This window comes from Thunnus maccoyii, chromosome 17, assembly GCF_910596095.1.
Source record: "Thunnus maccoyii chromosome 17, fThuMac1.1, whole genome shotgun sequence".
Lineage (NCBI taxonomy): Eukaryota > Metazoa > Chordata > Actinopteri > Scombriformes > Scombridae > Thunnus > Thunnus maccoyii.
Window position 1 is genome coordinate 13,577,990 of NC_056549.1, and position 21,672 is coordinate 13,599,661.

The following is a 21,672-nucleotide window of genomic DNA, read 5'->3' on the forward strand; positions in this document are numbered from 1 at the left end:
TTTTTCCTCTCTTCTTTCATACTCGACACACATTTCACAACAGCTTGTCTTTGAGGAGAACAAATCAAACACAGGTAATAGATGGATATACAGTTTGGTTTTGGTTTTGGCTTTTGATGTTTGACAGTACTGGATACTAAATTATGAAGGCAGCACAAAAATTCCTCAAACACTTGACTGTGGGAAGAGTGAGGAGGGAAAAAAAGATTGGAGGATCTCGCAGATGAATAATGCGGGAAAATGTGAGGTTGTTTATATCTTCCTTACTTAACTTTTGCAAAAGCTTCCAGCAGTCATTTGTGCTTCGGTGAGCAAGGAAAAAAAAAAAAAAAAAGTGCGAGATGGAAACCAAATTTGGAACAAGCCATTATGGATAAAGGAGTTCTCACAGATGCGGAAAGGAGCTGGACGTTGAATTTCTTTGCATATTGGAAACTCGCATTTGCAATTTGAGTCTTTGACAAGCACACACACCATAGAAAATAATATCAAAGGAGTAAACGTGGAAGGAGGATACTTACTATTTATACTATTATGCTGGATAATGTTGACTCTGCCTGATCTCAAGTTCTTGCGAGAAGGTTTGAAAGTCCCCCCTGACTGGTTTTTTAGAAACCGCATTCACCTAATGGAAGTAGATTTTTTTTTAGCAAGCTTGTATTGTTTTCTGTTGTCTTCCATCAAGACCTATCTGTCTGTCTCCTTTTCTTTATGTCCCTCCTGTCTGCCTGGCTGAGCTAATTGCACACTCACCTCCTCTCTGCTATGCTCACATAGTGTATGCCAGCATCTGCATCATCAAAAAAGAAAAAAAAAAAAAAAAGCTGCTGTGTGGCAATTGTGCCAAAACAAAACGCTGAATGTGGCAGGCCAGACAGTAAATCCTTTCCCTTTGTTTGTTTTTTTGTTAATTTTTTTTTTTTTAGAGGTTGCATTTTACAGAGGTTTAGTGCGGTACTGCTGTCAGTGTGTCGTGGAGTTTGCATGAAGAAATGGACTTGGAGTCTCTGTAAGATTGCACAAGTTGTAGGAATTTGCGTAAGACAGTTGGAAGAAAAGACTGAACAGTTATTACTACAGCACATGGTACCTGTAGATGAACAGAAGAAAGTATTTAAGGTTTTACTTTTCAGTTTTTTTTTTTGTTTTTGTAGCAGTGGTTTGCCAAAGAGCTAAACAGGGTGTTAGATTTTAAAAGCATGAGTTTAGAGGTCACCATCAGGCTGCTGTGCACTGAATGTGTTTTAGATTCAATTTGGATGTTGTTGTTGTTTTTTTTTTAGGTGATCCGGTTTTTGAGGTTTTTAAGAATTGATTTGAAACGTTTGGTTTTGTTTCAGATATTTGCTGTGAAACAAGGATGTCTGTCTGCTTGTGAGTTTGGATGGTGACATAGTGGTTTTCCAACACACACACACACACACACACAAGCTTACACACACACACACACACACAAGCTTTAACTCACTCAAATCTGCACACGAGAAAGCACACACACTCGGAGTGCTGCCAGGGAACGGGAGATTTCCAAGAGCTTTAAAGGTCGTCACCTGGCAGCAGCCAGCTTTCTCTCCTTCACTTATCCCTCTATCCTCTCCTCCCTGCTGCCACGCCTTCATTTTGTTTTACTGCTTCTCTTTTTTTTTTCTCTCTCTCTCTCTACCACCCTATTCCTGGTTCTATCGCTTTGCTCACACCTTTCCGCCCTCCTGCCCTCTGAGGTGTAACTGAACTTACATCCTGCTGGCCTCGAGGTGGGGAGGTTAATGATTTCAGTACAAAAGGCTCAAATGCCGTAATGGGTGCACATCCACTGGAGCTGTGGCCACTGTTGAGCCACAAAATCCATCTGAACTGGATGCTTTTGAGCCTCTTGATATATGTGGAAATAATGCAGAGCTACCTGCGGTGCACGCAGCAGTCAAATATAAGTGGTTTCCACATCAGTAGCAGATTTTTGCGTGTGTGTGTGTGTGTGTGTTTATCCCACCACTCCATGGAGTAATCTGGGTTTTGTTGTTCGCTCCCTCGTGAGAGCTGTACAAAGTGAAGACTAAAGGAAAAACAAACTAAAAGGCGAGGGTAAGCACAATATATCTGCACATACAGATATTACAGTGAGAAAAAGATGCAGAATGGAACACATGCAGTGAAGACAGTGTCCCTCTTTTATCTTTTACTGCAGCAGCTTTGTATCAGTGCATCTTTAAATCTGTTTATCATGAGTGTTACAGCACAGAACATCACTGAATCTTAACAAAAACAGACAGATTTAAGACATTAAGGAAAAGCAGGTCGGATGTTCATGCATGTCAGACATTTTGCAGTGCAATACCGTTAGCTTGGCTCTGTCCCAGGGATCTGAAACATTTCCTACATCTGGGAGATCAGAAAAATTCAACTGTCAAATACAATGAACATGTAGATGCAAGATTCCTAAAGGACATAGAGGATATATTGTTACACACTAAATCAGTAGGTCTGGACTCTCAGGGAGTTTTTTCTGTTCACTGCACTCACAGCCTTTTATCTACATAAACGGTGCCACAGAAATTACCGGATAGCACCACCGTTTCAAAATGCTTCCTGATGCATTTGCCCAGAGCTGCTTAGCAACCATATTTAGTGTCAAAAGAGATCCAAACATCTTAGTTTAGTGTTTCCCAGCCTGACTCTGTTATGTTGTGAATGCTGCCTGGTGGTCAGGGGTCGAATCTGGGCCTTAAAAAAAAGAAGAAGAAGAACAGGAAAGGTTGTGTTAATGAGTCAGCACGGAGAATTTAAACGTGTCAAACAAAAACATTGAAACATTTTTCCAACCTGTTGTTTAGTTTTAACATATGCATACATGTTTTGTCTGTCTGCTCAGCTAGTCCTACACTGACATGTTGAATTGCTGCTTTTTTTTTTTTTTTTTTGCTTTAATGACATATGACTGACAAGTATGAGCTGTTTTTACAAAGTCATGAACATATATATAATATATATGTACTATTTCCATGGCTTTTTACCAAAAACATCCTGCAGTGTAGACCTTACCGGTGCTGAAACAAGTTGTCCATTGATTAGCTTATTGACAGAAAATTTACCATTGACCACTTTTATAATCAATTCATCAGTTACATAATTTATCAAAAATATGCAGAGTAATGCTGTAGTGTAGCTCAGGCAGGGACAGAAATCATTTATAGTCACGTGTTTTGTCTTTACCATCCAATCACTCATGTCCACAACCTAACCCGTTCACTGAGGCGGTCCATATAACCTGGCTGGTGCTAATTCATTCTGCTTTCTCCAGGGAATACACTGCTCCTGCATTACATCCACCTCCCCAGCTTCTGCTAGCATTAGTACTAGGTGTGGCTTAGGGAGAAGCTCACTGCAGTGATGTTCATCAAATATCGTGTCTCAGGCTCTGCCGAGGGGTTTGCAAGCTCAGGGACCATCTCAGACACGAGCAGAGTCACGCCACCAAACTAAAATAAACGTCATGTTGAAATAAATAGTAAAAACTTGGCTTGAGTGTCCTGTCTGAACTAACATCTGGTCAGACAGACAGTAAACAACCTCTTAGGAGCCAAGGGATTTGCTGTCAGACAGTAATTGCAAATATGAATTTGTTCTGCCTGGTAAGCTACAGGACAAATGTTTAAAAAAGGTTTTATTACAGGATGTTACCTGTCCTGTTCAGCCCCTCATACATATCTAATTTCTTACCTTTTTATACATGTACAGGTTGTGAAATTCACAATTCTGCCCACTGATGCAACGTTAAGATGCCATCATTTTGTTGTGTTGCTATATATTACTGACGTGATTGCTCACATTTATGTAAACACTAAACAACCGTTTGGGTAAAGCTTTATGGGCAACAAAAAAGTTGCTTTATATTAATTCGTTCAGTGACATGAGAGCTATTTTGGCTAATGATTTTTTCCATTGCTGGGGTGTATTGGCTGGCTGATACTCCTGGCTTTTTTTTTGTTGCTGTTACAATCCCAGTGATACTGACATAAATATGCAATGGTGCCTTTACAGCCACTATAGCACAGGTGTTGTCAACCTGTGGTTCAGGAGCCCCTGTGTGACTCCAAAGATTATATAAATGGGAGTAAAAATGTGTCACAGAGGATGTGGCACATGGGTCAGAAAGATAACTTTATTGATTCTGCCTCAGCATGTGAAAGTGTAATATATCATGATAATAGTCCTTCTATTGTAAAAGTGTATGAAACCACTATTGGATAAATCAGTGGATAAGTTACACTAACACACAGGGTACTGTGCAGAGCAATCAGGCCTTTGATTAGCAATGTGTGTTTATGCTAAACCAGTTCTATAGCTAAATATTGCACCTTTACAGTAACACAATCCAGGGTTTCAGCTGCATCCCAAATACTCTTGTACTTTTGCACAAGTTAAAACTGTCACTTTATCTTGGCTCATACCAACCTCACTCTCTGGACACTGTACATTAAAAAGAGGAAGCAGTAGCACTGTGACCCCTACGTCCAACATTAGACTTGTCATTTTCAAAACGATATGTGGTCATTTCAGCTCAGTAGGCCTGTGGATATTCATGTTGCAGTACGTGTTGTATTGAAATGTAACATGCTTGGGGTTTCCTAACCTAGAAACTTGCAAACGTGTCGGAGAACAGCATCATATTTATGTCAAAGGTATTTATACTCAAAGAAATGTCTTGAACTTGATTTACTGTGCTCCTCGTTTGCACCCAGAACACCTTCCACCTGCTGCCACTGTTAATTATCTGCTGATCTTACTGTTGCTCACTTAACCAGGCACAAACACTGTTTTCATCTAAGGATTTGATGGAGAATAAACTGAACTGTCAAAATGCCAAAACAACCTTATCTGACTATTTTCTTTATACAGTATATCAATATATTACTAGATATGCTAGACATTAACCAACCTTTTTGTTGACAGGTTTGTGGATATTTTTGTGTCTGATTTAGTCTCTTCTATAACCAGTATAAATGTCTGTCTGTTGGTCTGTTGGTCAGCCTGTCCATTACAGTAATATAAACCAGTCTTTCTATCTACAACTACAGTTGTGACTACAGTTTTATGTCAGCAGGGGTCATAAGAGCACCACAGGAGGCAAATCCCCATGAACTTGTTCTGTTAAATTGAGCAGTGCAAATGCACAGATCACATCCATAGTTAGTGTAACAAAGAATATATATATATATATATTACCATATTAGTTAAGATTACATAATGTATAAAAATAAGTAAAAATATATAAATAAATAGGTAAATAATGAAAATACTAATTGAATTCCTTCATTATTGAAGTCCTCTGTTATTGCTGTTAGTAGTAGTAGGAGTATTAGTACTACATAGTACTACTACTACTAGTAGTAGTAGTAGTCGTAATAGTTTGGACTGCATACAACAATACAAAGAAAGACATTGCCTAAGAGGTTTACAAGGAAACATTTTATACAAACACTATTGGTGAAATGTAACTAAGTACATTTAACCAAGTACTGTTCTTAAGTACAATTTAGAAGTACTATTTTACTTGAATATTTCTATTTTATGCTACTTATACTTGCTCGCTATACTTACTCCATTACATTTCAGAGGCAAAAAAACGTACTTTTGAGACGTTGAAGTACATTTTGATAACTTTTATACTTCTATTTCAGTAGTCTTTTGAATGCTTTCACTTGTAATGGAGTATTTCTTGAAGTATTGCTACTTTTACTTAAGTATAAGATGTCAGTACTTCCTCTATAATTCACAAACATACATATTTTTTATTTGGAGCTATTAAAATACAGTCTCCTCTTCAATTAGTGCAGTTTTCTGTAAATAAATATGTTTGATAAGTACATTAAGTAAATTAGAACAGCGCGCGCGCATTGGCTCGTGCTTCAAGCTCCGCCTGTGAGAGCTGTCCAGGCGCGTGACAAGCCAGGAAACCCGAGTAAACACACGCTGACCTAACGACCGGTGCGGCGCGTGCTGGTACCGTGCAGTATCTCTCTGAAGGAGCATTTGGGAAGTTCACCTGGCCGTTGCCGATGGAAACCAGACAACAAGGTGAGTCAGTGTCGGTTAATGTTGAAAATAACGTCTGTTATTTTGCGTCCAGACGTCATTCGCTGCCGCTGCGTTACATGTTGGTTTGCTGTTGATCTGATAATGAGCTGAACTTGACTGCACACGTCACTGTTTTGACGTTGAAGGAATGTAAATCAGAGAAAACCAAATAAAATCTGTTGTGTCTTATCATAATCCTCTGAAATTACTAGAGGTGCAATTTTGGAGTGAAAACCAGAGGTGGAGGAAGTACTCAGATCCTTTGGAGTAAAAGTACCAATACAGTAATATAAAAATACTCTATTACAGGTAAAATCCTGCATGAAAAATCTCTTTAACCTTTTTAAGTAAAAGTGCATAAATATGATCAGCTTGATGTAGTTAAAGTATTGCAGTTAAAATAGTGGTTTGGTCCCTCTGAATGATATATATTATATTATATATTACATCATTAGATCATTAATACTGAAGCATCAGTGTGTAAGCTGCATGTTACTGTTGTGGCTGCTGGAGGTGGAGCTAGTTTCATCTACTTTATATACAGTTAGTTTAATTCAGTGGTTCCAAACCTAGGGTTCAGGCCCCTCTGAAGGATCACCAGATCAATCTGAGGGGTCTTGGGATGATTAATGGGAGAGGAAAGAAGAAAAAACAAAGTTCTGATACACAAATCTGTTTTCAGTTTTTGGATTTTTTCTCTAATCTTTTATTTTTTTTGTTGAAATATTGGATCATTTGAACATTTATTGAAATGAAACCATGTGAGAAGTTTAGAAGGAAAAATGGTGGAGCTGTTAACAACTCATAGACATCTGAAACGTGACCTCACCCACTGGATTCATCTTTAACATTGTGTTGTATTTTAAAAGCTTGTTATATTATCCATTGTGTCAAATCTTCATCTGAAAAGTAACTTAAGCTGTCAAATAAATGTAGTGGAATTGTAGTAGAAAGTACAGTATTTCCCTCCCTGAAATGTCACAGAGTGAAGTATAAAGTAGCATCAAATGGAAATACTTAAGTAAAGTACATGTACCTCAATATTGTACTCACCACTGGTGATAACTGGGTTATTGTCTTATTATTAATGATGATATTATTGTATTCTGTTGGACTGCTGCTCTCAAACTATAGCAGCAGTTTAAACTGGCAGGAATCATTTGTTGTACAAGTTTTATAGCTTGTATGCTGCTTTCTCAGCCAACTCCCTCCTACTAAATCCTTAAAGCCTTTGGACTGGTTGAAGCGAATAAAAAGATCACACATGGATCTTCAGACATACAGTGGACCATTTCAGTGCTTTAGGCTTGTGTTACTGTTTATTCAAGACAACACGGAAACTCCAGACAGTTGAGTCCTGCAGCTGGATACTGTTTCCTGGCTCAGAGGTTGTGTGTTTGTCTACAGTAGTTCTTTCCAGATGTTAAAAAAACATGAGTTTTGAGGTTTTTTTTTTTTTAGAAAAATGCCAATTTTCCATTGATCTCTGAAATCAGTTTAATCATCTTCTGATCCATCTCCTTGACTTCCTTTAAATCATGCAAAAACTAACATATGTAGCCAAATAACTCAGATATTTGGTGGATGCTTTATTCCAAGATTGTATTATAAAGGAATGAGTGCATTGTTTCAAGTAAATAATTCATCATTGTAGTTCATAAAACATTCTGTACAGTCTACAATGATTGACAAATATTTTTGTCCTGTTGCCATCCAGGCGATGTGGGTTTTGTTTTACCATCTGTGGAATTAATAATGTGTGTAAAATTTGTGCTGTTTTAGGGCTGACAGTGACAGACGTTGTTGGGAATGTTTTTAATGTCTGCTCATGAATAACTTAACTTACTGATTGTCAGAGTCACACACAATCATTTTGGTACAGCTGGTAAATTCACTTTGTCTTTCAGGCATATTGCTGCTTTTTTTTTTTATTGAGAAAGTATTATTTGAAGGAGACGAATGAGACTGATGAAGTAGGGCAGTGGTTCTTAAATCCATGCAGTCAGTGGGATACGGGTGCTGTTTGTTTATCCAGGTAGTCAGCTGCATTCCTTTGAATTCCAGGTATAAGTGACTCCTTGTTAGATGGCTCACAGAGGTCAGCGGGGCTTTGAGTTGAAAGCTGGAGCAGTGAAAAAAGCTTCTCCTTGTATATTACTAACCTTCAGGATGATTTGCATTGATAACAGGAATATGAACTCCTAAAACTTTATGATCCCACCATGAAGGGAATGTTCAAAATATAAGGCCTGTCTGCAATGTTCCCATGTAAAAGCAACCATGATGAATTAAAATGTGTTGGATTGATAAAAGGGTTTTATGCCATATACAATATGTACAGCAGTGTTGCTGTTTGGCCATGCTGCAGGAAACTTGGCCTCTGGTTTAGCTTCAATTGATTTTGCGGCCATATGACCATCCCCAGGCCTCTGATTTAGCGTAGCCACATGACCGCCGGACCAAATGGGAATCTTGTGACCAGAGGTATTCCACCCCGGACAAAAAGAAAGGGGGAGAGAAACAGAGAAAGGAGAAAAAAAATGAGTGTTACAATGTATATTTAGCAAATAACTGCATGTTTTCAGCCACTTGTCACCTGTGTTGATCTTCTCTAAAATTGATTCAATGTGATACAGTGTTGTACTATTGATGCTTGAAAGATGATGTTTATTTGAAATTATTGCAGTGTAATCTTGATGTTTGACTTTTACTGTCATACAGTGTGTCATCCTTCACATTCATGCTTTTACACTAGAATCACCCTGTGACTTTTCTTTCCCTGAAACACAGTCAAATGCGGAACCAGAAGAAAATGTGTACTATTGAAACAACACTGTCCTCATGCTGGTCTGCTTCCTCCTGTAGTGCTGCAGCATGGGGTAATGGCAATTCACCAGAAGCCAGAGAACGTTAGTTGCTCAATAACTCTGGATATTCTTGCTGAATTGTTTAAAAGTCACAACGGATCTCATTGTTAACTCTGTGTGGAACAGTTTTGCTCTGCAAGAATCTCGTGTATCTGGTTTAAACAGCTTCAAGAAGTTCATCTGGGTCAACAGGTCAAAAGTCAGATTTCCTGTCATTCTTCCTGTGCAAATGCAGAATCAGATAATCAACGCATCTATCTCCATGGCGAGACAGAGGGGTGGTGATGTGTGTGTGTGTGTTTGTGCATGTGCATATAACCAGTTTTCTTGTCTCCTCTCACCCTGCTGCCTTGTCCTGCTGCAGAGTTGTACTCTAGTGTTCTGGGTGAAGCAGTGGTGGACTGGGGCAGCATGGGTCCCGGAGAGGAATGGGTTAACTCAGCCACACACGAGGGAGAGCAGGGTAAGACTCAACTCTCCCGGTTAAGAAAAAAAAAAAGTGAATCCACAGTGAATCACAGGGTGGAAAACTGCTGCCGGCCGCACGCAGGAGAGTGACGTTAGCGCAGGTGTGCGTTGCCTGTGACATCAGCAGTCAAAGGCAAAATACACCTGGAGTGACATCACTGGGCCAGAAGTGCAGCATGTTTTTAAAGTTTCAGTTTCAGTATTATTTTAACAGCTAATAGTCAGGAGAGCAGGTGAATGTGGTCTGAGTGGGTGAACAGAGTTAGCAGAAAACCCTGTACACTGTTCAGGTCAAATTTGAGCCATATTAACTTTTGATAGCAGTAAAAACAACCTAAATACCTTTCTGTTAACCTGATATTTTATGACCTAAAGTGAGCCAGAATATACAAAAACAGAAATATTTCAATTTTTTTATGTTTATACAGCTGATACACATTCATATTTATTAAAAAACTACTAAATAATACTAAATAATAAAAAGTAGGTCAGGGTTAAGATAAAATATTAACTGTAATGTGTCTGTTAATTACAGAGCATTAATTTTCCATAAATGATTATGACTGCTCCTGTGCCATTTTGTATGTTTTTTTTACATTTACATGTTGGATGTGTTAAAGCTACACTAATCAATATTTTGCTTGTAGAGACGGACCTACAGAGAATTATCACCCCACTGTGCAGTTTGCCTTTTAGCTTCTTTCAGCACATTGTTTTGGTTTTATGGTCCGCAGCTTTACTGTTTTGGTTCAGTCTGACGGCTCTTATCAGCCCTGCAGCTCTGATAAACTTACTGTGCGCTACTTTCCTGGCACCGGACAGCAGAAAGTTTGTGACTAGCAGGTGAACATATTGCTGCATTTACAGACCAGATTGGAGCTAAAAGAAGAGTGAATATTAGACTTACATTCATCAGGTGGATAGAAACACTCCAAATAAAGATTTAGTGCTGCTAGAATAAACTAGCATAATGTATCTCTGAGATTTGGAAGGGTTTTTGCTCTGTCAAAATATTCATTTATTACTTTTTCTAGGAGCTGAGATTTACTTTTGAAACTAATTAACCAGCCGGCACTGTTAACAGAAACTCCCTGTCCACTGGAATCCCAATTACAGTTTCACAGGGCTCATAATCAGAGTTTGCATTTTTCATCAGTTAAACCAAAACTTCAACAAACCATTGCATGTGAGATAAGACAAATCCAGCACCCTCTGTTTTGTCTAAGACACTGAAAATGTGTTCACCTGTTACTTTACTCAGGTTTGAATCAGGGTATGTTTGTACCCGCGGGTGAGGAGTCGGTTAAGAGGAGCTCACACGGTGAAGACTTGGCTCAAACGGTCCAAAATGGAGAAAACTGGACAGAGAGAGCAGCCGTGTGTAGTGACGAATGGGGTAAAACGTCACCACCAAGGGAGGATCAGTGGGGTCGGACGTCAATGTCCCACTCTGACAACTGGGTCATGTCCAGTACTTGGGACATGCAACTGGATAGCACAGGTGACGCGGGACGTAGACTAGAGCCCGTAGAGTAGACGATTTATCAATTTGGGTCAACATTTACCACTCACCATAATTGATCTCTGGGAACCTAAAGCTACCAGCAGGTCCGTAGTCACTGCTGAGGACACTCAGGTCATCACCTTAATAGTTTTTCTTGGAATTTTTGGGTTTTAGCAACTTGCAGTAGGTGAATTAGATGCTAAAGTTTATTTTTTAAAAACTAACACATAGTGAACACACTGTTTACTGATTCCAGTATTATTAGACTCAATATTTTAAATTTAAACCATTTATGAAAAGAATTAAAGGATTCAGTCTTTACCCACTAGTTTATTCTTGTGGAGAAGGCTTTGAGACTTTTTTACACATTTTTAAAGTTTTGGTGCCAAGTGCATTGATCGAGTTCTCAGTTGAAGTTCTGTTATAGAGTGATCACTTGATCACAAATTTAAAATAATGGAATTACAAATTTTACCTGGACTATCTTGTGACACATCATATTTTAAAAAAGTACAGAAAGCATTTACACTAGCATCATTCCTTGAGCTATTTATAAATAATTAATTTCCCATCTCTTCAATATATTAAACTAATTCTAGTCTGTGATAAAAGGCCGTGAAATTAAAAACACCAAAACATCAAGACAAGAAAAAAATGATGATGGCCAGATGTGTCCATGGTCAGACTAGCATCAAGAAGTGGTTTAATGGGTCCAGTAGTTGATATTGAGACCTGAAGGTGAAAACAAATGAGACTGTTAGTGGTCCTGGTGGTTACAGGTTCTGGGTCAGCTTGTTAATTAACTATACCATTAATTAATTAATTTCAAGGATTGTGCCATATGTCAAATGTTCAACCAAAGTGAAATATTGCCTTTATATGTAGTTCTGTGTCTTGTTGTCCCACAAAAAAATGTACAAATGTCAGTGAGCTCCCCCCCTAGTCTTGTAGTGAGTAGCTGTAATAATGTTGTTGCACAGAAAATGACATTGTCAGTTTTCTCACGACCTGAACTTACTTTGCATCCTGCTATAAAAGTTTATCTAACCGATTTTATGCAGTGAACCATAACTTGGACCATTAATTTACAAGTTTCATCATTCTTCACATTCCAGAGAATTGGCAACGCTACAGCACTGCATCACAGCACAAATGACAGGGACCGTATTATATTTTAAATCTGACCTGAGCTCCAAAACTCTCAACCATGAGTCCTTTCAAGTGTGTTTATACCACTATATGAGTGATAAGAAAAAACTGCACATCGACTGGTATTGATAGTATAAGAAGAGGCTTTTACAGGCTTTTGTTTCCGTAATGACAAACTGTCATACATGTGACTCTCATCAAACAATTCTTATATCCGTCTTTCAAGCGATTACCAGACTCCCATAACACAGACGCAGCCTGTTCTGAATTGTGACAAAAATGCCTTTGTGTCATTTGAATTCGTCTACAGATTTTTTCTGTCTTTCAACTTTAGAAAGCACATTACTATAAAAGAAACCATCTGCAACACCCTAAATACTCATTTTGAAAACAAGTATGCTAAATTTAGCACCAACATGGTCACTCAGAATTAGATTTAAAGCAATAAAGGCATTAGCAGTTTGAAAAAAACGAATATTGTGATTATTACATAACCAAAGGCGAGACTAATTTGGGTAGGGATGTTTATTGTTGTGGATGTGAAATCTCTTGTGTGCATTTTTGTGTTTTATTGCTGTTAATAATTTTCGAATTGCCTTCGTAACCAATTAATGCTACACATCTTCTGGCACTTACAGCTGTGTGAATGGGGGGAAAAAGGCTGATTTCTTCATGCACTTAAACAGACATGAAAAGCTTCCATCTGAGCCACGGGGGTTTAAAAATCTGATTGTCTCGCTGCTGTGTAATGTAGGCAGAAATAGCTCTTGACTATAGAAAGGCCTGCCTTGTGCTGGTGCATGCTGGGCTTGTTTTCTGCGCTGCAAGCTGCACTTGTGTTAACTGTGTGTGTTTTTGCTGCATGTGGTCTTGTAGTCAATGGGTCAGTAAACAGTGCAGCTAGCTTTTCTCAGTCTTTACTAACTTTACTTATCTGTCTTGTAATGCTGCCACATCCAGAGAGAGGACACCTCACAGCAGGTACTGTAATCCTGTTCATTTCCAGTCTGTGTTTTTTTTCAGATAAAACCTTCTGACACGATGACCTACTTGTATTTGCATTTCTCGGTTTGTATACACGGTCGTCCTGCTGTTGCCTGGTGCTGTGTGGTACCTGTCTGCCCTGATTTGTTCTGCACAAATAGCCTGTGGGAAATCCTACAACAATACAAAGATAATCAGACTGGAACAGTTTCAGTGTGTCAATTCGTGGTCCTCTTCTTATTTTCAGTCTTTCTCCTAAGTATGAGGATTTTATTACTTGTCATCTGTCTGTCATTATTGGCTTTATTCAATCATTTTTGCAGAATTTTTCAAGCTATGAAGAAAACTTTTCCACATGTGCTCAGCCGTGACTACTCATCTCTTAAATCTGAATGCTTGTGTCTGCGTATGAAACTGCTCTATGAAGCTGTGTGATGGTTTCAATGTATAGCCGCTGTATCAGCGTCATTGCTCTGCCTTATAGCAAACTTCCATTCACAGAGACACTGGAAAATATTTCTCCCCCTGCAACTAGCATTGTCTGAAGAGTATGTGTGCCTGTGTATATTGGTGTGGTGATGTAATTGTGTGTTGAATATAGAATATAGAATAGATACTTTGGGCAAGTAGTATGAAAACAGGCAGAAAGCCTGAACTTTCTGGCACAATTTCTGAAAGCCACAACCTTTATTTCTTTTTTAAAGGGATTTTTTAACATCTTGTTGGATAGATTAGTCAGTGTCTGTGATTGTCATACTCTACACGTAGCATGCAGATGTTTTATTGAAAATAGATACCGAAGCAAGACAACATTGCATTAATTTTGACTCGAGGCTTGTAAAGTTCAAAATCCTCTAAATGTATCTGTATGTTTAACCATTAAAATCCAATATTGCAACCTGAAGTTCAATCTGCCCTCTGAAATCTGAAAGCATCTTGTTTGTTTGTGTGTGTGTGTGTGTTTGTGTATGTGTGTGTCTGGAGTGTCACTCCACAGAGTTAAAGCAAAATAATCCACGTTTGTTAATCCAGATTAGAGCGCCACAGGCTACAGCCACAGATTGCGTAACAGTCAGACAGACGCAATCAGGCATGGAGACAGACGCACAGACGAGAGACAGACTTGCAGATAGTAGCACACAGCCAAAATGAAAGAGAGATGCATTCAAGAAAAACAGGGAGAAAAAAGTAGGAGAAACAAACAAAACAGGAGAGTTCAGTCGCATTTTCTCCAGAATTACTCACAAATTCGTTCTTTATTTCTTTGAAATACATGAAAGTATTGAGACCAATAAAGATTATTACATTACATTAATTTGGCAGATAATTTTGTCCAACTTCCAAAAGTACATCCATAGGAACAACAACTTGTCAAAATTAATCAAAATGTTGACAAATTGATGAGTTTGATTCCATGATCAGATGCAGATTTTTGGAGATTCTTTCGTGCCTTGTTATAAAAGATGGATTCCAGATCATTTCAAAAAGACAAACACATCATTGAGCATATTATTGGATTTGTTGTTTTTTAGTTATTTAGTTGTTTTTTTATTTATTCTGCAATTGTTTCAGAAGTTGAAATAATTGTATTGTTGGTAAAAAGAAGAGAGAAGAGAAATCTGCAGATCAGAGGAAAAATACTATGTATTAACTTCTTTGTATTTGGTGAATGATGAAATGATGCTTAATTGTAGAGATGAGTGAAAACTAAACAAATCATGAGTCATGCACAAATGCATTAATGTACATTGCTCCGTGTGTGTGTGTGTGTGTGTGTGTATTTCATACAGGTTTTCTGGACTCTCAGCCACTGAGAGAGGCTGATGAAGATCTGGTGTCAGAAGTCAACCTCAGCATCTCCATCATGACGGAGGAGGAGAGAGAGGAGATCCAGCAAGAACTGGCTAAAGTATAAATGCACACACTTACACTGTCGGTGACCGAGTGAGAGGTTTTGATATTGTGAAGCAGCTCTTTGTTTTTCTGTGTCCGTCCAGCTGGAAGAGGAGATCAGTACGTTGAGGCAGGTTTTGTCGTCCAAAGAGAAGCAACATGCAGATCTCAAACAGAAACTGGGCATCACACCTCTGAGCGAACTCAAGAACAACATCAGTAGAGGCTGGCAGGACATGCAGAGCTCCACGGCGTGAGTTAGTGTGTACATGTGTGTGTGAGAGAGAGAGAAGGTCTGTATCCATGTGTGTGTTTAAAAAACTGAAAGAGTGTGCAGCTTTAATTGAGTTAAAGAGTGAAGTGAATGCTGGAGTGTATGCGTCTGTTTGTGTGCTGTCAAAAGAGGCAGCACATGACCAAATGCCTTCTATGTTTGCTGTCAACACAGGTGCCCTTTATCTAACTCACACGCACAAAGTAAACACAAGTACAAAGAGCAGGTAGTTATGATCTTAACAGCCAAAATGGCCTAAAAATCACCCCGTGTCTTTCGTAAAAATAGATATTAGAAACCTAATTACAAAGACATAATCCTCTGCTCCTGGCTGTACAGCATGTATGTGATTTGTTATCTTTGTTATGCACACTGTAACAGACATCATAAACCTGATTAAAACCACATTAAACGGCTACACAGTGCTAAAGGCTACTGCTGACCTTGCTGCTCGATTAGCCGCACATGACAAATTCCCTTCCCGATTCCGTACCATTGACATTACAATAATAAAAATGTAGCCTTATGATGAGCTTTGATATTAAGGAAGAAGAAATGCTGATTTTAACTGTATTATCAATCAGTAAAATATATAAAGGGTTCCTTCAAATCCCGGTAAGACCTTTTTTCTCATTCAGTGTGCAAAGAAATAATCAAATTTCCTGATTAGACGGGCAGCTCTGAGCTCTTGAGCAAGGGGATAGTCTCCCGAGGCCTCCCTTCTTATCCAGTTACACTTCAATCCGAGGATCACTTTACACACACGGTCGCCATCCTCATCTATAATGAACCAGTGCGACCGCGAGAGTGTGAGATCTTAGAGAGACTCAGATGGTAACCCAGATGTACGATTGCTGAAAGTTCCCATTCAAATCCAGATGTATATAAAAGCACAAATCAAATTACCTCAAATTTATATCATCCAAAAATGCATCTATATGTATTCCTGCATGTTTATGTGCATGTATGAGTAATATATTAATGTAGGCTTTAGTCTGAGTACAGTGCATAAATGTGTGAAATTTTAAAAGCGCTTTCTCTGTTGTGTTCGTCAGGTACAAGAAGACATCAGAGACACTGACCACAGCGGGTCAGAAAACCTCGGCAGCCTTCAGCACCCTCGGCAGCACCATCACCAGGAAGTTTGGAGATATGAGGTAAAGACATTTTACAGAGTAAAACCTCTTCCAGCTCACCTGTCACCTAGATCTTAATGTCAGCTCTCATTCTGCGGTGATGGATTTTTACTTGTGCTTTCCATCTCTGTCTCTCAAGCAGAGTTTTGACTCTTGCTTTATCTAGTTCAGGGGGAGCTGAGATTATGTAAGCCCACATTAAGCTGCTTTCTTTGGAAGCCGAAGGGCTAGAGGCAAAGTCTGTCTCCCTCACTCACTTTCTTTCTCCGGTTCTGTCTCTTTTCCTCTCCGTCTCTCGCTGTTGCTCCGTTCGAAATGCCGAAAGTGAACACAAAATGTGTGCGTGCCCTTGTCGGTCTGCATGAAATAAAGCATTCGTGAGTGAAGAGAAAGCTAGAAAACGTGGGCCTTTGTGACTTCTTGCTCGAGAGAGAGAGTGCATGTTGCAGAAACAGTGACCAGCATGTGCAGGAGAGAGCACGAGGGGAAGCTTTTTTTAGTTCAGGGACCAAAACCGATCGCAGGAACAGCAGCATGTCAGCAGAGTCATGTTGGTACATGTTATTACTGTGATGTTGGACACAGTAAAAATATGTTGTGCAATTTTTGTGAAAATGAATCTACAATCTGCCCTGTTGAGAGTGTGTGATTTGTTGATGATGAGTGTTTTTTTTAAGACAAAGGGCTCTGTGCAGCTCTTGGTAAATCGCAAATTATTATAATTTTGGGGATATGGGTTACATAAAGGAAACAATGCATTATCTTCCATTATTTCAGCATGGTTGGTCTAGAGTTACTGTTCCCTCGGAGGTATGTTCGTGTGGTTTATGGCTCATGGTGTGTGCGTTTGTGTGTATAGGTTTGGTTTAGATGCATGTCTGTATTTTTTGCTGTGGATATGTTCTCATCACCCCAAGTCAGTAAATATATCAAATATTTTACATTTCTGTACAATTACAAATGATATTTTCCAGTGTTTGTGTGCTGCCACTGTTGCTTCTCTTCAATAATAACAACTAACTCTTTATTTCTATCTCTGCAGTGTGTGTGTGTGTGTGTGTGTGTGTGTGTGTGTGTGTGTGTGTGTGTGTATGTGTGTGTGTGTGAGCACATAGGTAGTTTGTGTGCAAAATGCCAGTTCATCACTCATAAACTGGTTTCAACTGGTTTCAACTGGTTTCAGGTTTCCTTCAGGATTGTGTTTACATGTTTAAGTTTAGTAGAATATTTTCATTTTGTTTATGTTGTGTACATGTGAGATAAAGAATATCCACATGGCATCATTCACTTGCTTTACTTCCTCCAACAGATGTGAGTTTAAAGGTTTTTGTGATTTAAGTTTTAAAGAACAACTTCCTTGTGGTTTAATAGATTAAAAGTAGAAAAGAATATTAATTCCAGTGGTAGTTTAGCTTTCATTAGTAGTTTGTATTAACAACATAAATGTTCTACTAAAGTGAAATTGCCTTAAAGATGTCGGAGCCTGAGATCATAACAGAAAGCTTGTCTCTTAAAATGTTTTCCATCTCCCTCCATGCTCCCAAAGGTCCAACTCCATAGGGTAAGAACCTGCTTGCTCCTGAGTCAGGAGTCATAGGGACTCGTAACTCGATAAGATCAGCTGATAGCACTAACTGGATGGTACAGTATGGACTTGAGAACAGTCAGCTGATTCTGGCTGAGTAAATGCCGCTGCCATGCTGGACCGCAGAACTCAATCAGGTGCTTGTCTGAGCTCAGAATCAGATCAAATTGATTCTAGTTTCTTATAAGCTAATATAAATGGTGTGAAAGAATCATGTGAGATGAACAAGGTGTCCTGACCTGTACACTCCTGACTCAATGTGGCTTTTGTCTGTTTAATGCTACTGAGTGGACAGACTGATGAAAATAATTGTGAGTTGTCACACTAGATGGTGTCATAATGTAAATGTAAACTCTACTTCTCCACTAGTAGAACAATAGACTTCCCTGAAAAGACTTCCCCGTCTCTCCATTTCATCCTGACTGACTTTGCATGTGCTTAATATTAAAAAAAAAAAAAAAAACATGAAAAAGATGCTAACTAACTCTGTGGGCCAACTCTGCTGCATGTCTGGCTTTGTATGTGTGTGTAACCTGTGCTAATCATTAACTCCTCTCTCACCATGCTCTCTGGGGACAGCTACTCTATCAGACACTCAATGAGCATGCCCACCATGAGGTAACCGTTCTGTGCTTTTGGGCTTGTTTGTGTGTGTCAGTGTGTGTGAGAGAGAGAGAAAAAATAATTTTCATGTGATTTTTTTCTCATGTTTGTTTAATGTCTTTTTTTTTGTAATTTGTGACTGATCAGCTGAAAGGCAGATTAATTTTCTAAAAAGAGCTTTAGATCTTTATTTACCCAAAAAAAGAGAATCAATTTACAAAATTGGGACCATAAATAAGGTCAACTAAACAGAACCGAACTCAATCAGCAATAACAGACAGAACAGAACTGAACAGACCGAATATATATTGGCTGATCAAACCATTGTTGAAACAAAAGTGGTAACACAAACACAAGCAACTAAACTACAGATACAGTAACACAGGACAATTTGTCATCAGTTTACCTCCCAAAAAAGTGCAGTGTTACTTCAGTTCAGTATGTGTTGGAAACAATTTAATATGTCGACATTTTTTTTATTTCGTTAATGGCTGTGTGGTGATAAGCTCATTCTGATGATGATGAAAAAATTAAATACCTGAGATGTTATTTCATTTGTACCGAAGCACACTTAAAGTCAGTCCCATTTACTGTTGGTTTGAACTGCCGTCACTACCTCAGTTCACTAAAACACATGAAAATACATGTATAATAAATACAAGTATTGTTTTAAAAAGCTGGTTCTAACTATCCTTCACAATGCAACTCATGTAAATCAGTGAGTTTATTAGTGACTTTAAGCGACTGAAACTATTTTTTTCAGAAAAGAAGTTGAGCAAATTATTCTGTACAGTTGGTCTAAATTAATAAACTATAATTTATTTATTTTTCTTTACAGAAACTCTCCCAGCTTCAAGTCTTTTGAGGAGAAAGTTGAGAGCACAGTGACCACTATCAAGGTAAACACTATGTGTCTCCTACATGCATACAAATATCAACTAGTATCATTTATCTGAAAGCATGAGGAATATATTATACAGTGTGTTTTGAAAGCATCTATTCCATTTTTTAAACCATCAAAAACTAATATTTAGGACAAAACATGTTAACCAGTTACTCCTGGTGACAGTCATATAAATTAGTAACATATAGATCATGCATTGTTATTATAATAAGCTTTGAAAGTCATAGATAGAGCCGCACACATAGAGAAACTGGCCAGGTTGCTGCCTCTGACCATGTCAGCAAAGCAGAGACAACAAAACACTGTAATCTCTGTTAATTGCTACTGTAGCTTAAACTCTGACTCCCCAGTGAGGCTGCTGGTTATTTATATTCACAGTGATGCTGCTCTGTACGGGGAGATGCTACACTGTCACACTGACACAGTCTGAACAGTAACAGTACTGACTTTCACACACTGGAAAAGCTCAAATATACATAGTAGTTAATGCTTAAACAAAAGCTGTAAAAGTAGTTCCTGAATGGATTAGATTTAGGGTTTTGATATCTATAAAAAAAAAACAACCATCATAATCCTCTTATATACACTCTGCATGTGTCCGATAGTGGTAGTCTTTGTAAAAGTCTGCCACCCTGAGTCCACTCTGCAGCACAGCAGGATTCAAGAGAGAAAAATAGTTATCCAATGATGAAGTGCATCTTAAATTGATGCTTTTTTTGTTTGTTTTCTTAGACTAAGGTTGGGACTTCCGGGACCGGAGGAGGAAGCTTTGAGGAAGTCCTCTCCTCCGCAGCAAACGCCAGCTCTCAGGAGACGCCCACTAATAACTTGATGGACACAACCGAGAGACCATGTTAGAGCTGCGTCCACGGCACGAGGAAGGACTCAAACAGGAACTTTCATCGACGCAGCGCAAACCTACTCTGAATACTCTGAATGAAATATTACAGATTATTTTTGATTGGATGTCAAGTGTTATATAGGATGATTTTGCAAACAATTCCCGTGTATGTGATAAAGTCAGCAAACCCCAAATTCTTACACTCGATAGAAAATTGACATTGTATCAAATTTGTTCAATATTCTGAGCAGAAGCTGAAAGTTGAAGTCGTTTAACCTCTAAAACACACTCACCTTTGATTTCCACAAGTACGTATAACGTCCAAGCACATGCAAGATCACAGGTAGTTGATTTGTCTTGTTGAACCAATGAGACATCAGCAAAGATAAATTGTCACCTGCCCTCCGGTGGCCTCCAAACCACATTACACCACAGATGTTGATGGATGGGGTTCAGGAGGGAGCAGCAACTAAAGCCTTAGTTAAAAATCGGCTCAGTGAGGGAGAAAGAACCAAAACTGTTTCTGTCTTGTCTGTCGTCTATCTAATACTTCACTTCAGTTGGACGTTGCATTGTTTGGCTCATGCAACGTCCCTGTCAACACGAGCAAACGACAGAAATAAAAAAAGATTATTCATTTCTTCTTTATGCTATGTAAATTCAGTCTAAGTGGAAACAGACATATTGGATTTGGCAGATTTTAAACACTTAACACGCAGGACTGTGTTCACTTTTATACCAAAACAATACAAATGTACATTTTTAGATAATATTAAAAATATGTATTTGATTTAAAAAAAAATACATTTATGTTTTTCAACTAACCCCTCATGCTGTATAAAGTAAAAACCGTCCTTGTAAACTTGTACAAATTTTACACTAAGATTTAAGACTTTATTAAAGCATCTACAAAGATCTTTACTAACTTTTCAAATGCAGCCACTCCTACTTTTAAATACATGTTTTTTGAAAATACACCCTTGATACACACACACTCTGCTGCTGACAGTTTGGTCTGAATGCTGGATCGTACTTGGCACTTAACTCTCGGATCAAACCATGTGTATGTTTCATCTGTGTGTTCACAATATAGGACAACTTAGTTTATAGGTAGAACTGAAACACTGTATCTGTGCCATGTGCAGTGAAATATGGGCAAACACTGCATTTTTGTCTGTGTGTAGATGTAATGCTGGAGTGCAGTTTTGGGTTTTTTCTCATGACTGCTAAGAAGAAGGACAAGAAGTCACACAGAATCTGATTAATCACTTGGGACAATTAAGTCTGCAGCTGTATACTGTTCTCTGTAGACATCTTCATTCCAGCACACGTTAGACTGGAGATTTTATTTGGCAAACTGAGATGTTTTTTAACTTTAATTCAGCAAAA

The 21,672-nt window shown here is 38.5% G+C and overlaps 1 protein-coding gene across 7 annotated transcripts; it reads left to right on the forward strand.

Moving 5' to 3' along the window:
* Nucleotides 1-5,946: 5,946 nt before the first annotated feature.
* Nucleotides 5,947-20,366, forward strand: tpd52l1 (tpd52 like 1). Of its 7 annotated transcripts, XM_042390420.1 has the most exons (10): nt 5,947-6,075; nt 9,307-9,405; nt 10,672-10,911; nt 14,838-14,956; nt 15,045-15,193; nt 16,270-16,371; nt 17,897-17,911; nt 18,515-18,553; nt 19,377-19,437; nt 20,175-20,366. In XM_042390420.1, exons 1-10 carry the CDS (start codon nt 6,057-6,059, stop codon nt 20,298-20,300), a joined length of 969 nt encoding a protein of 322 aa, XP_042246354.1. In that variant the 5' UTR covers nt 5,947-6,056; the 3' UTR covers nt 20,301-20,366. The 7 variants fall into 7 exon arrangements, with proteins under 7 accessions (XP_042246354.1, XP_042246355.1, XP_042246359.1 ...); XM_042390421.1 differs by lacking the exon at nt 17,897-17,911; XM_042390425.1 differs by lacking the exon at nt 10,672-10,911.
* Nucleotides 20,367-21,672: the final 1,306 nt, after the last annotated feature.

Excerpts from the sequence above, each read along its gene's own strand:
- tpd52l1 (XM_042390420.1), top strand. Across the intron at positions 9,406-10,671 it reads CACACACGAGGGAGAGCAGG|GTTTGAATCAGGGTATGTTT; the intron begins GTAAGACTCAAC and ends TACTTTACTCAG. Across the intron at positions 10,912-14,837 it reads CATGCAACTGGATAGCACAG|GTTTTCTGGACTCTCAGCCA; the intron begins GTGACGCGGGAC and ends TATTTCATACAG.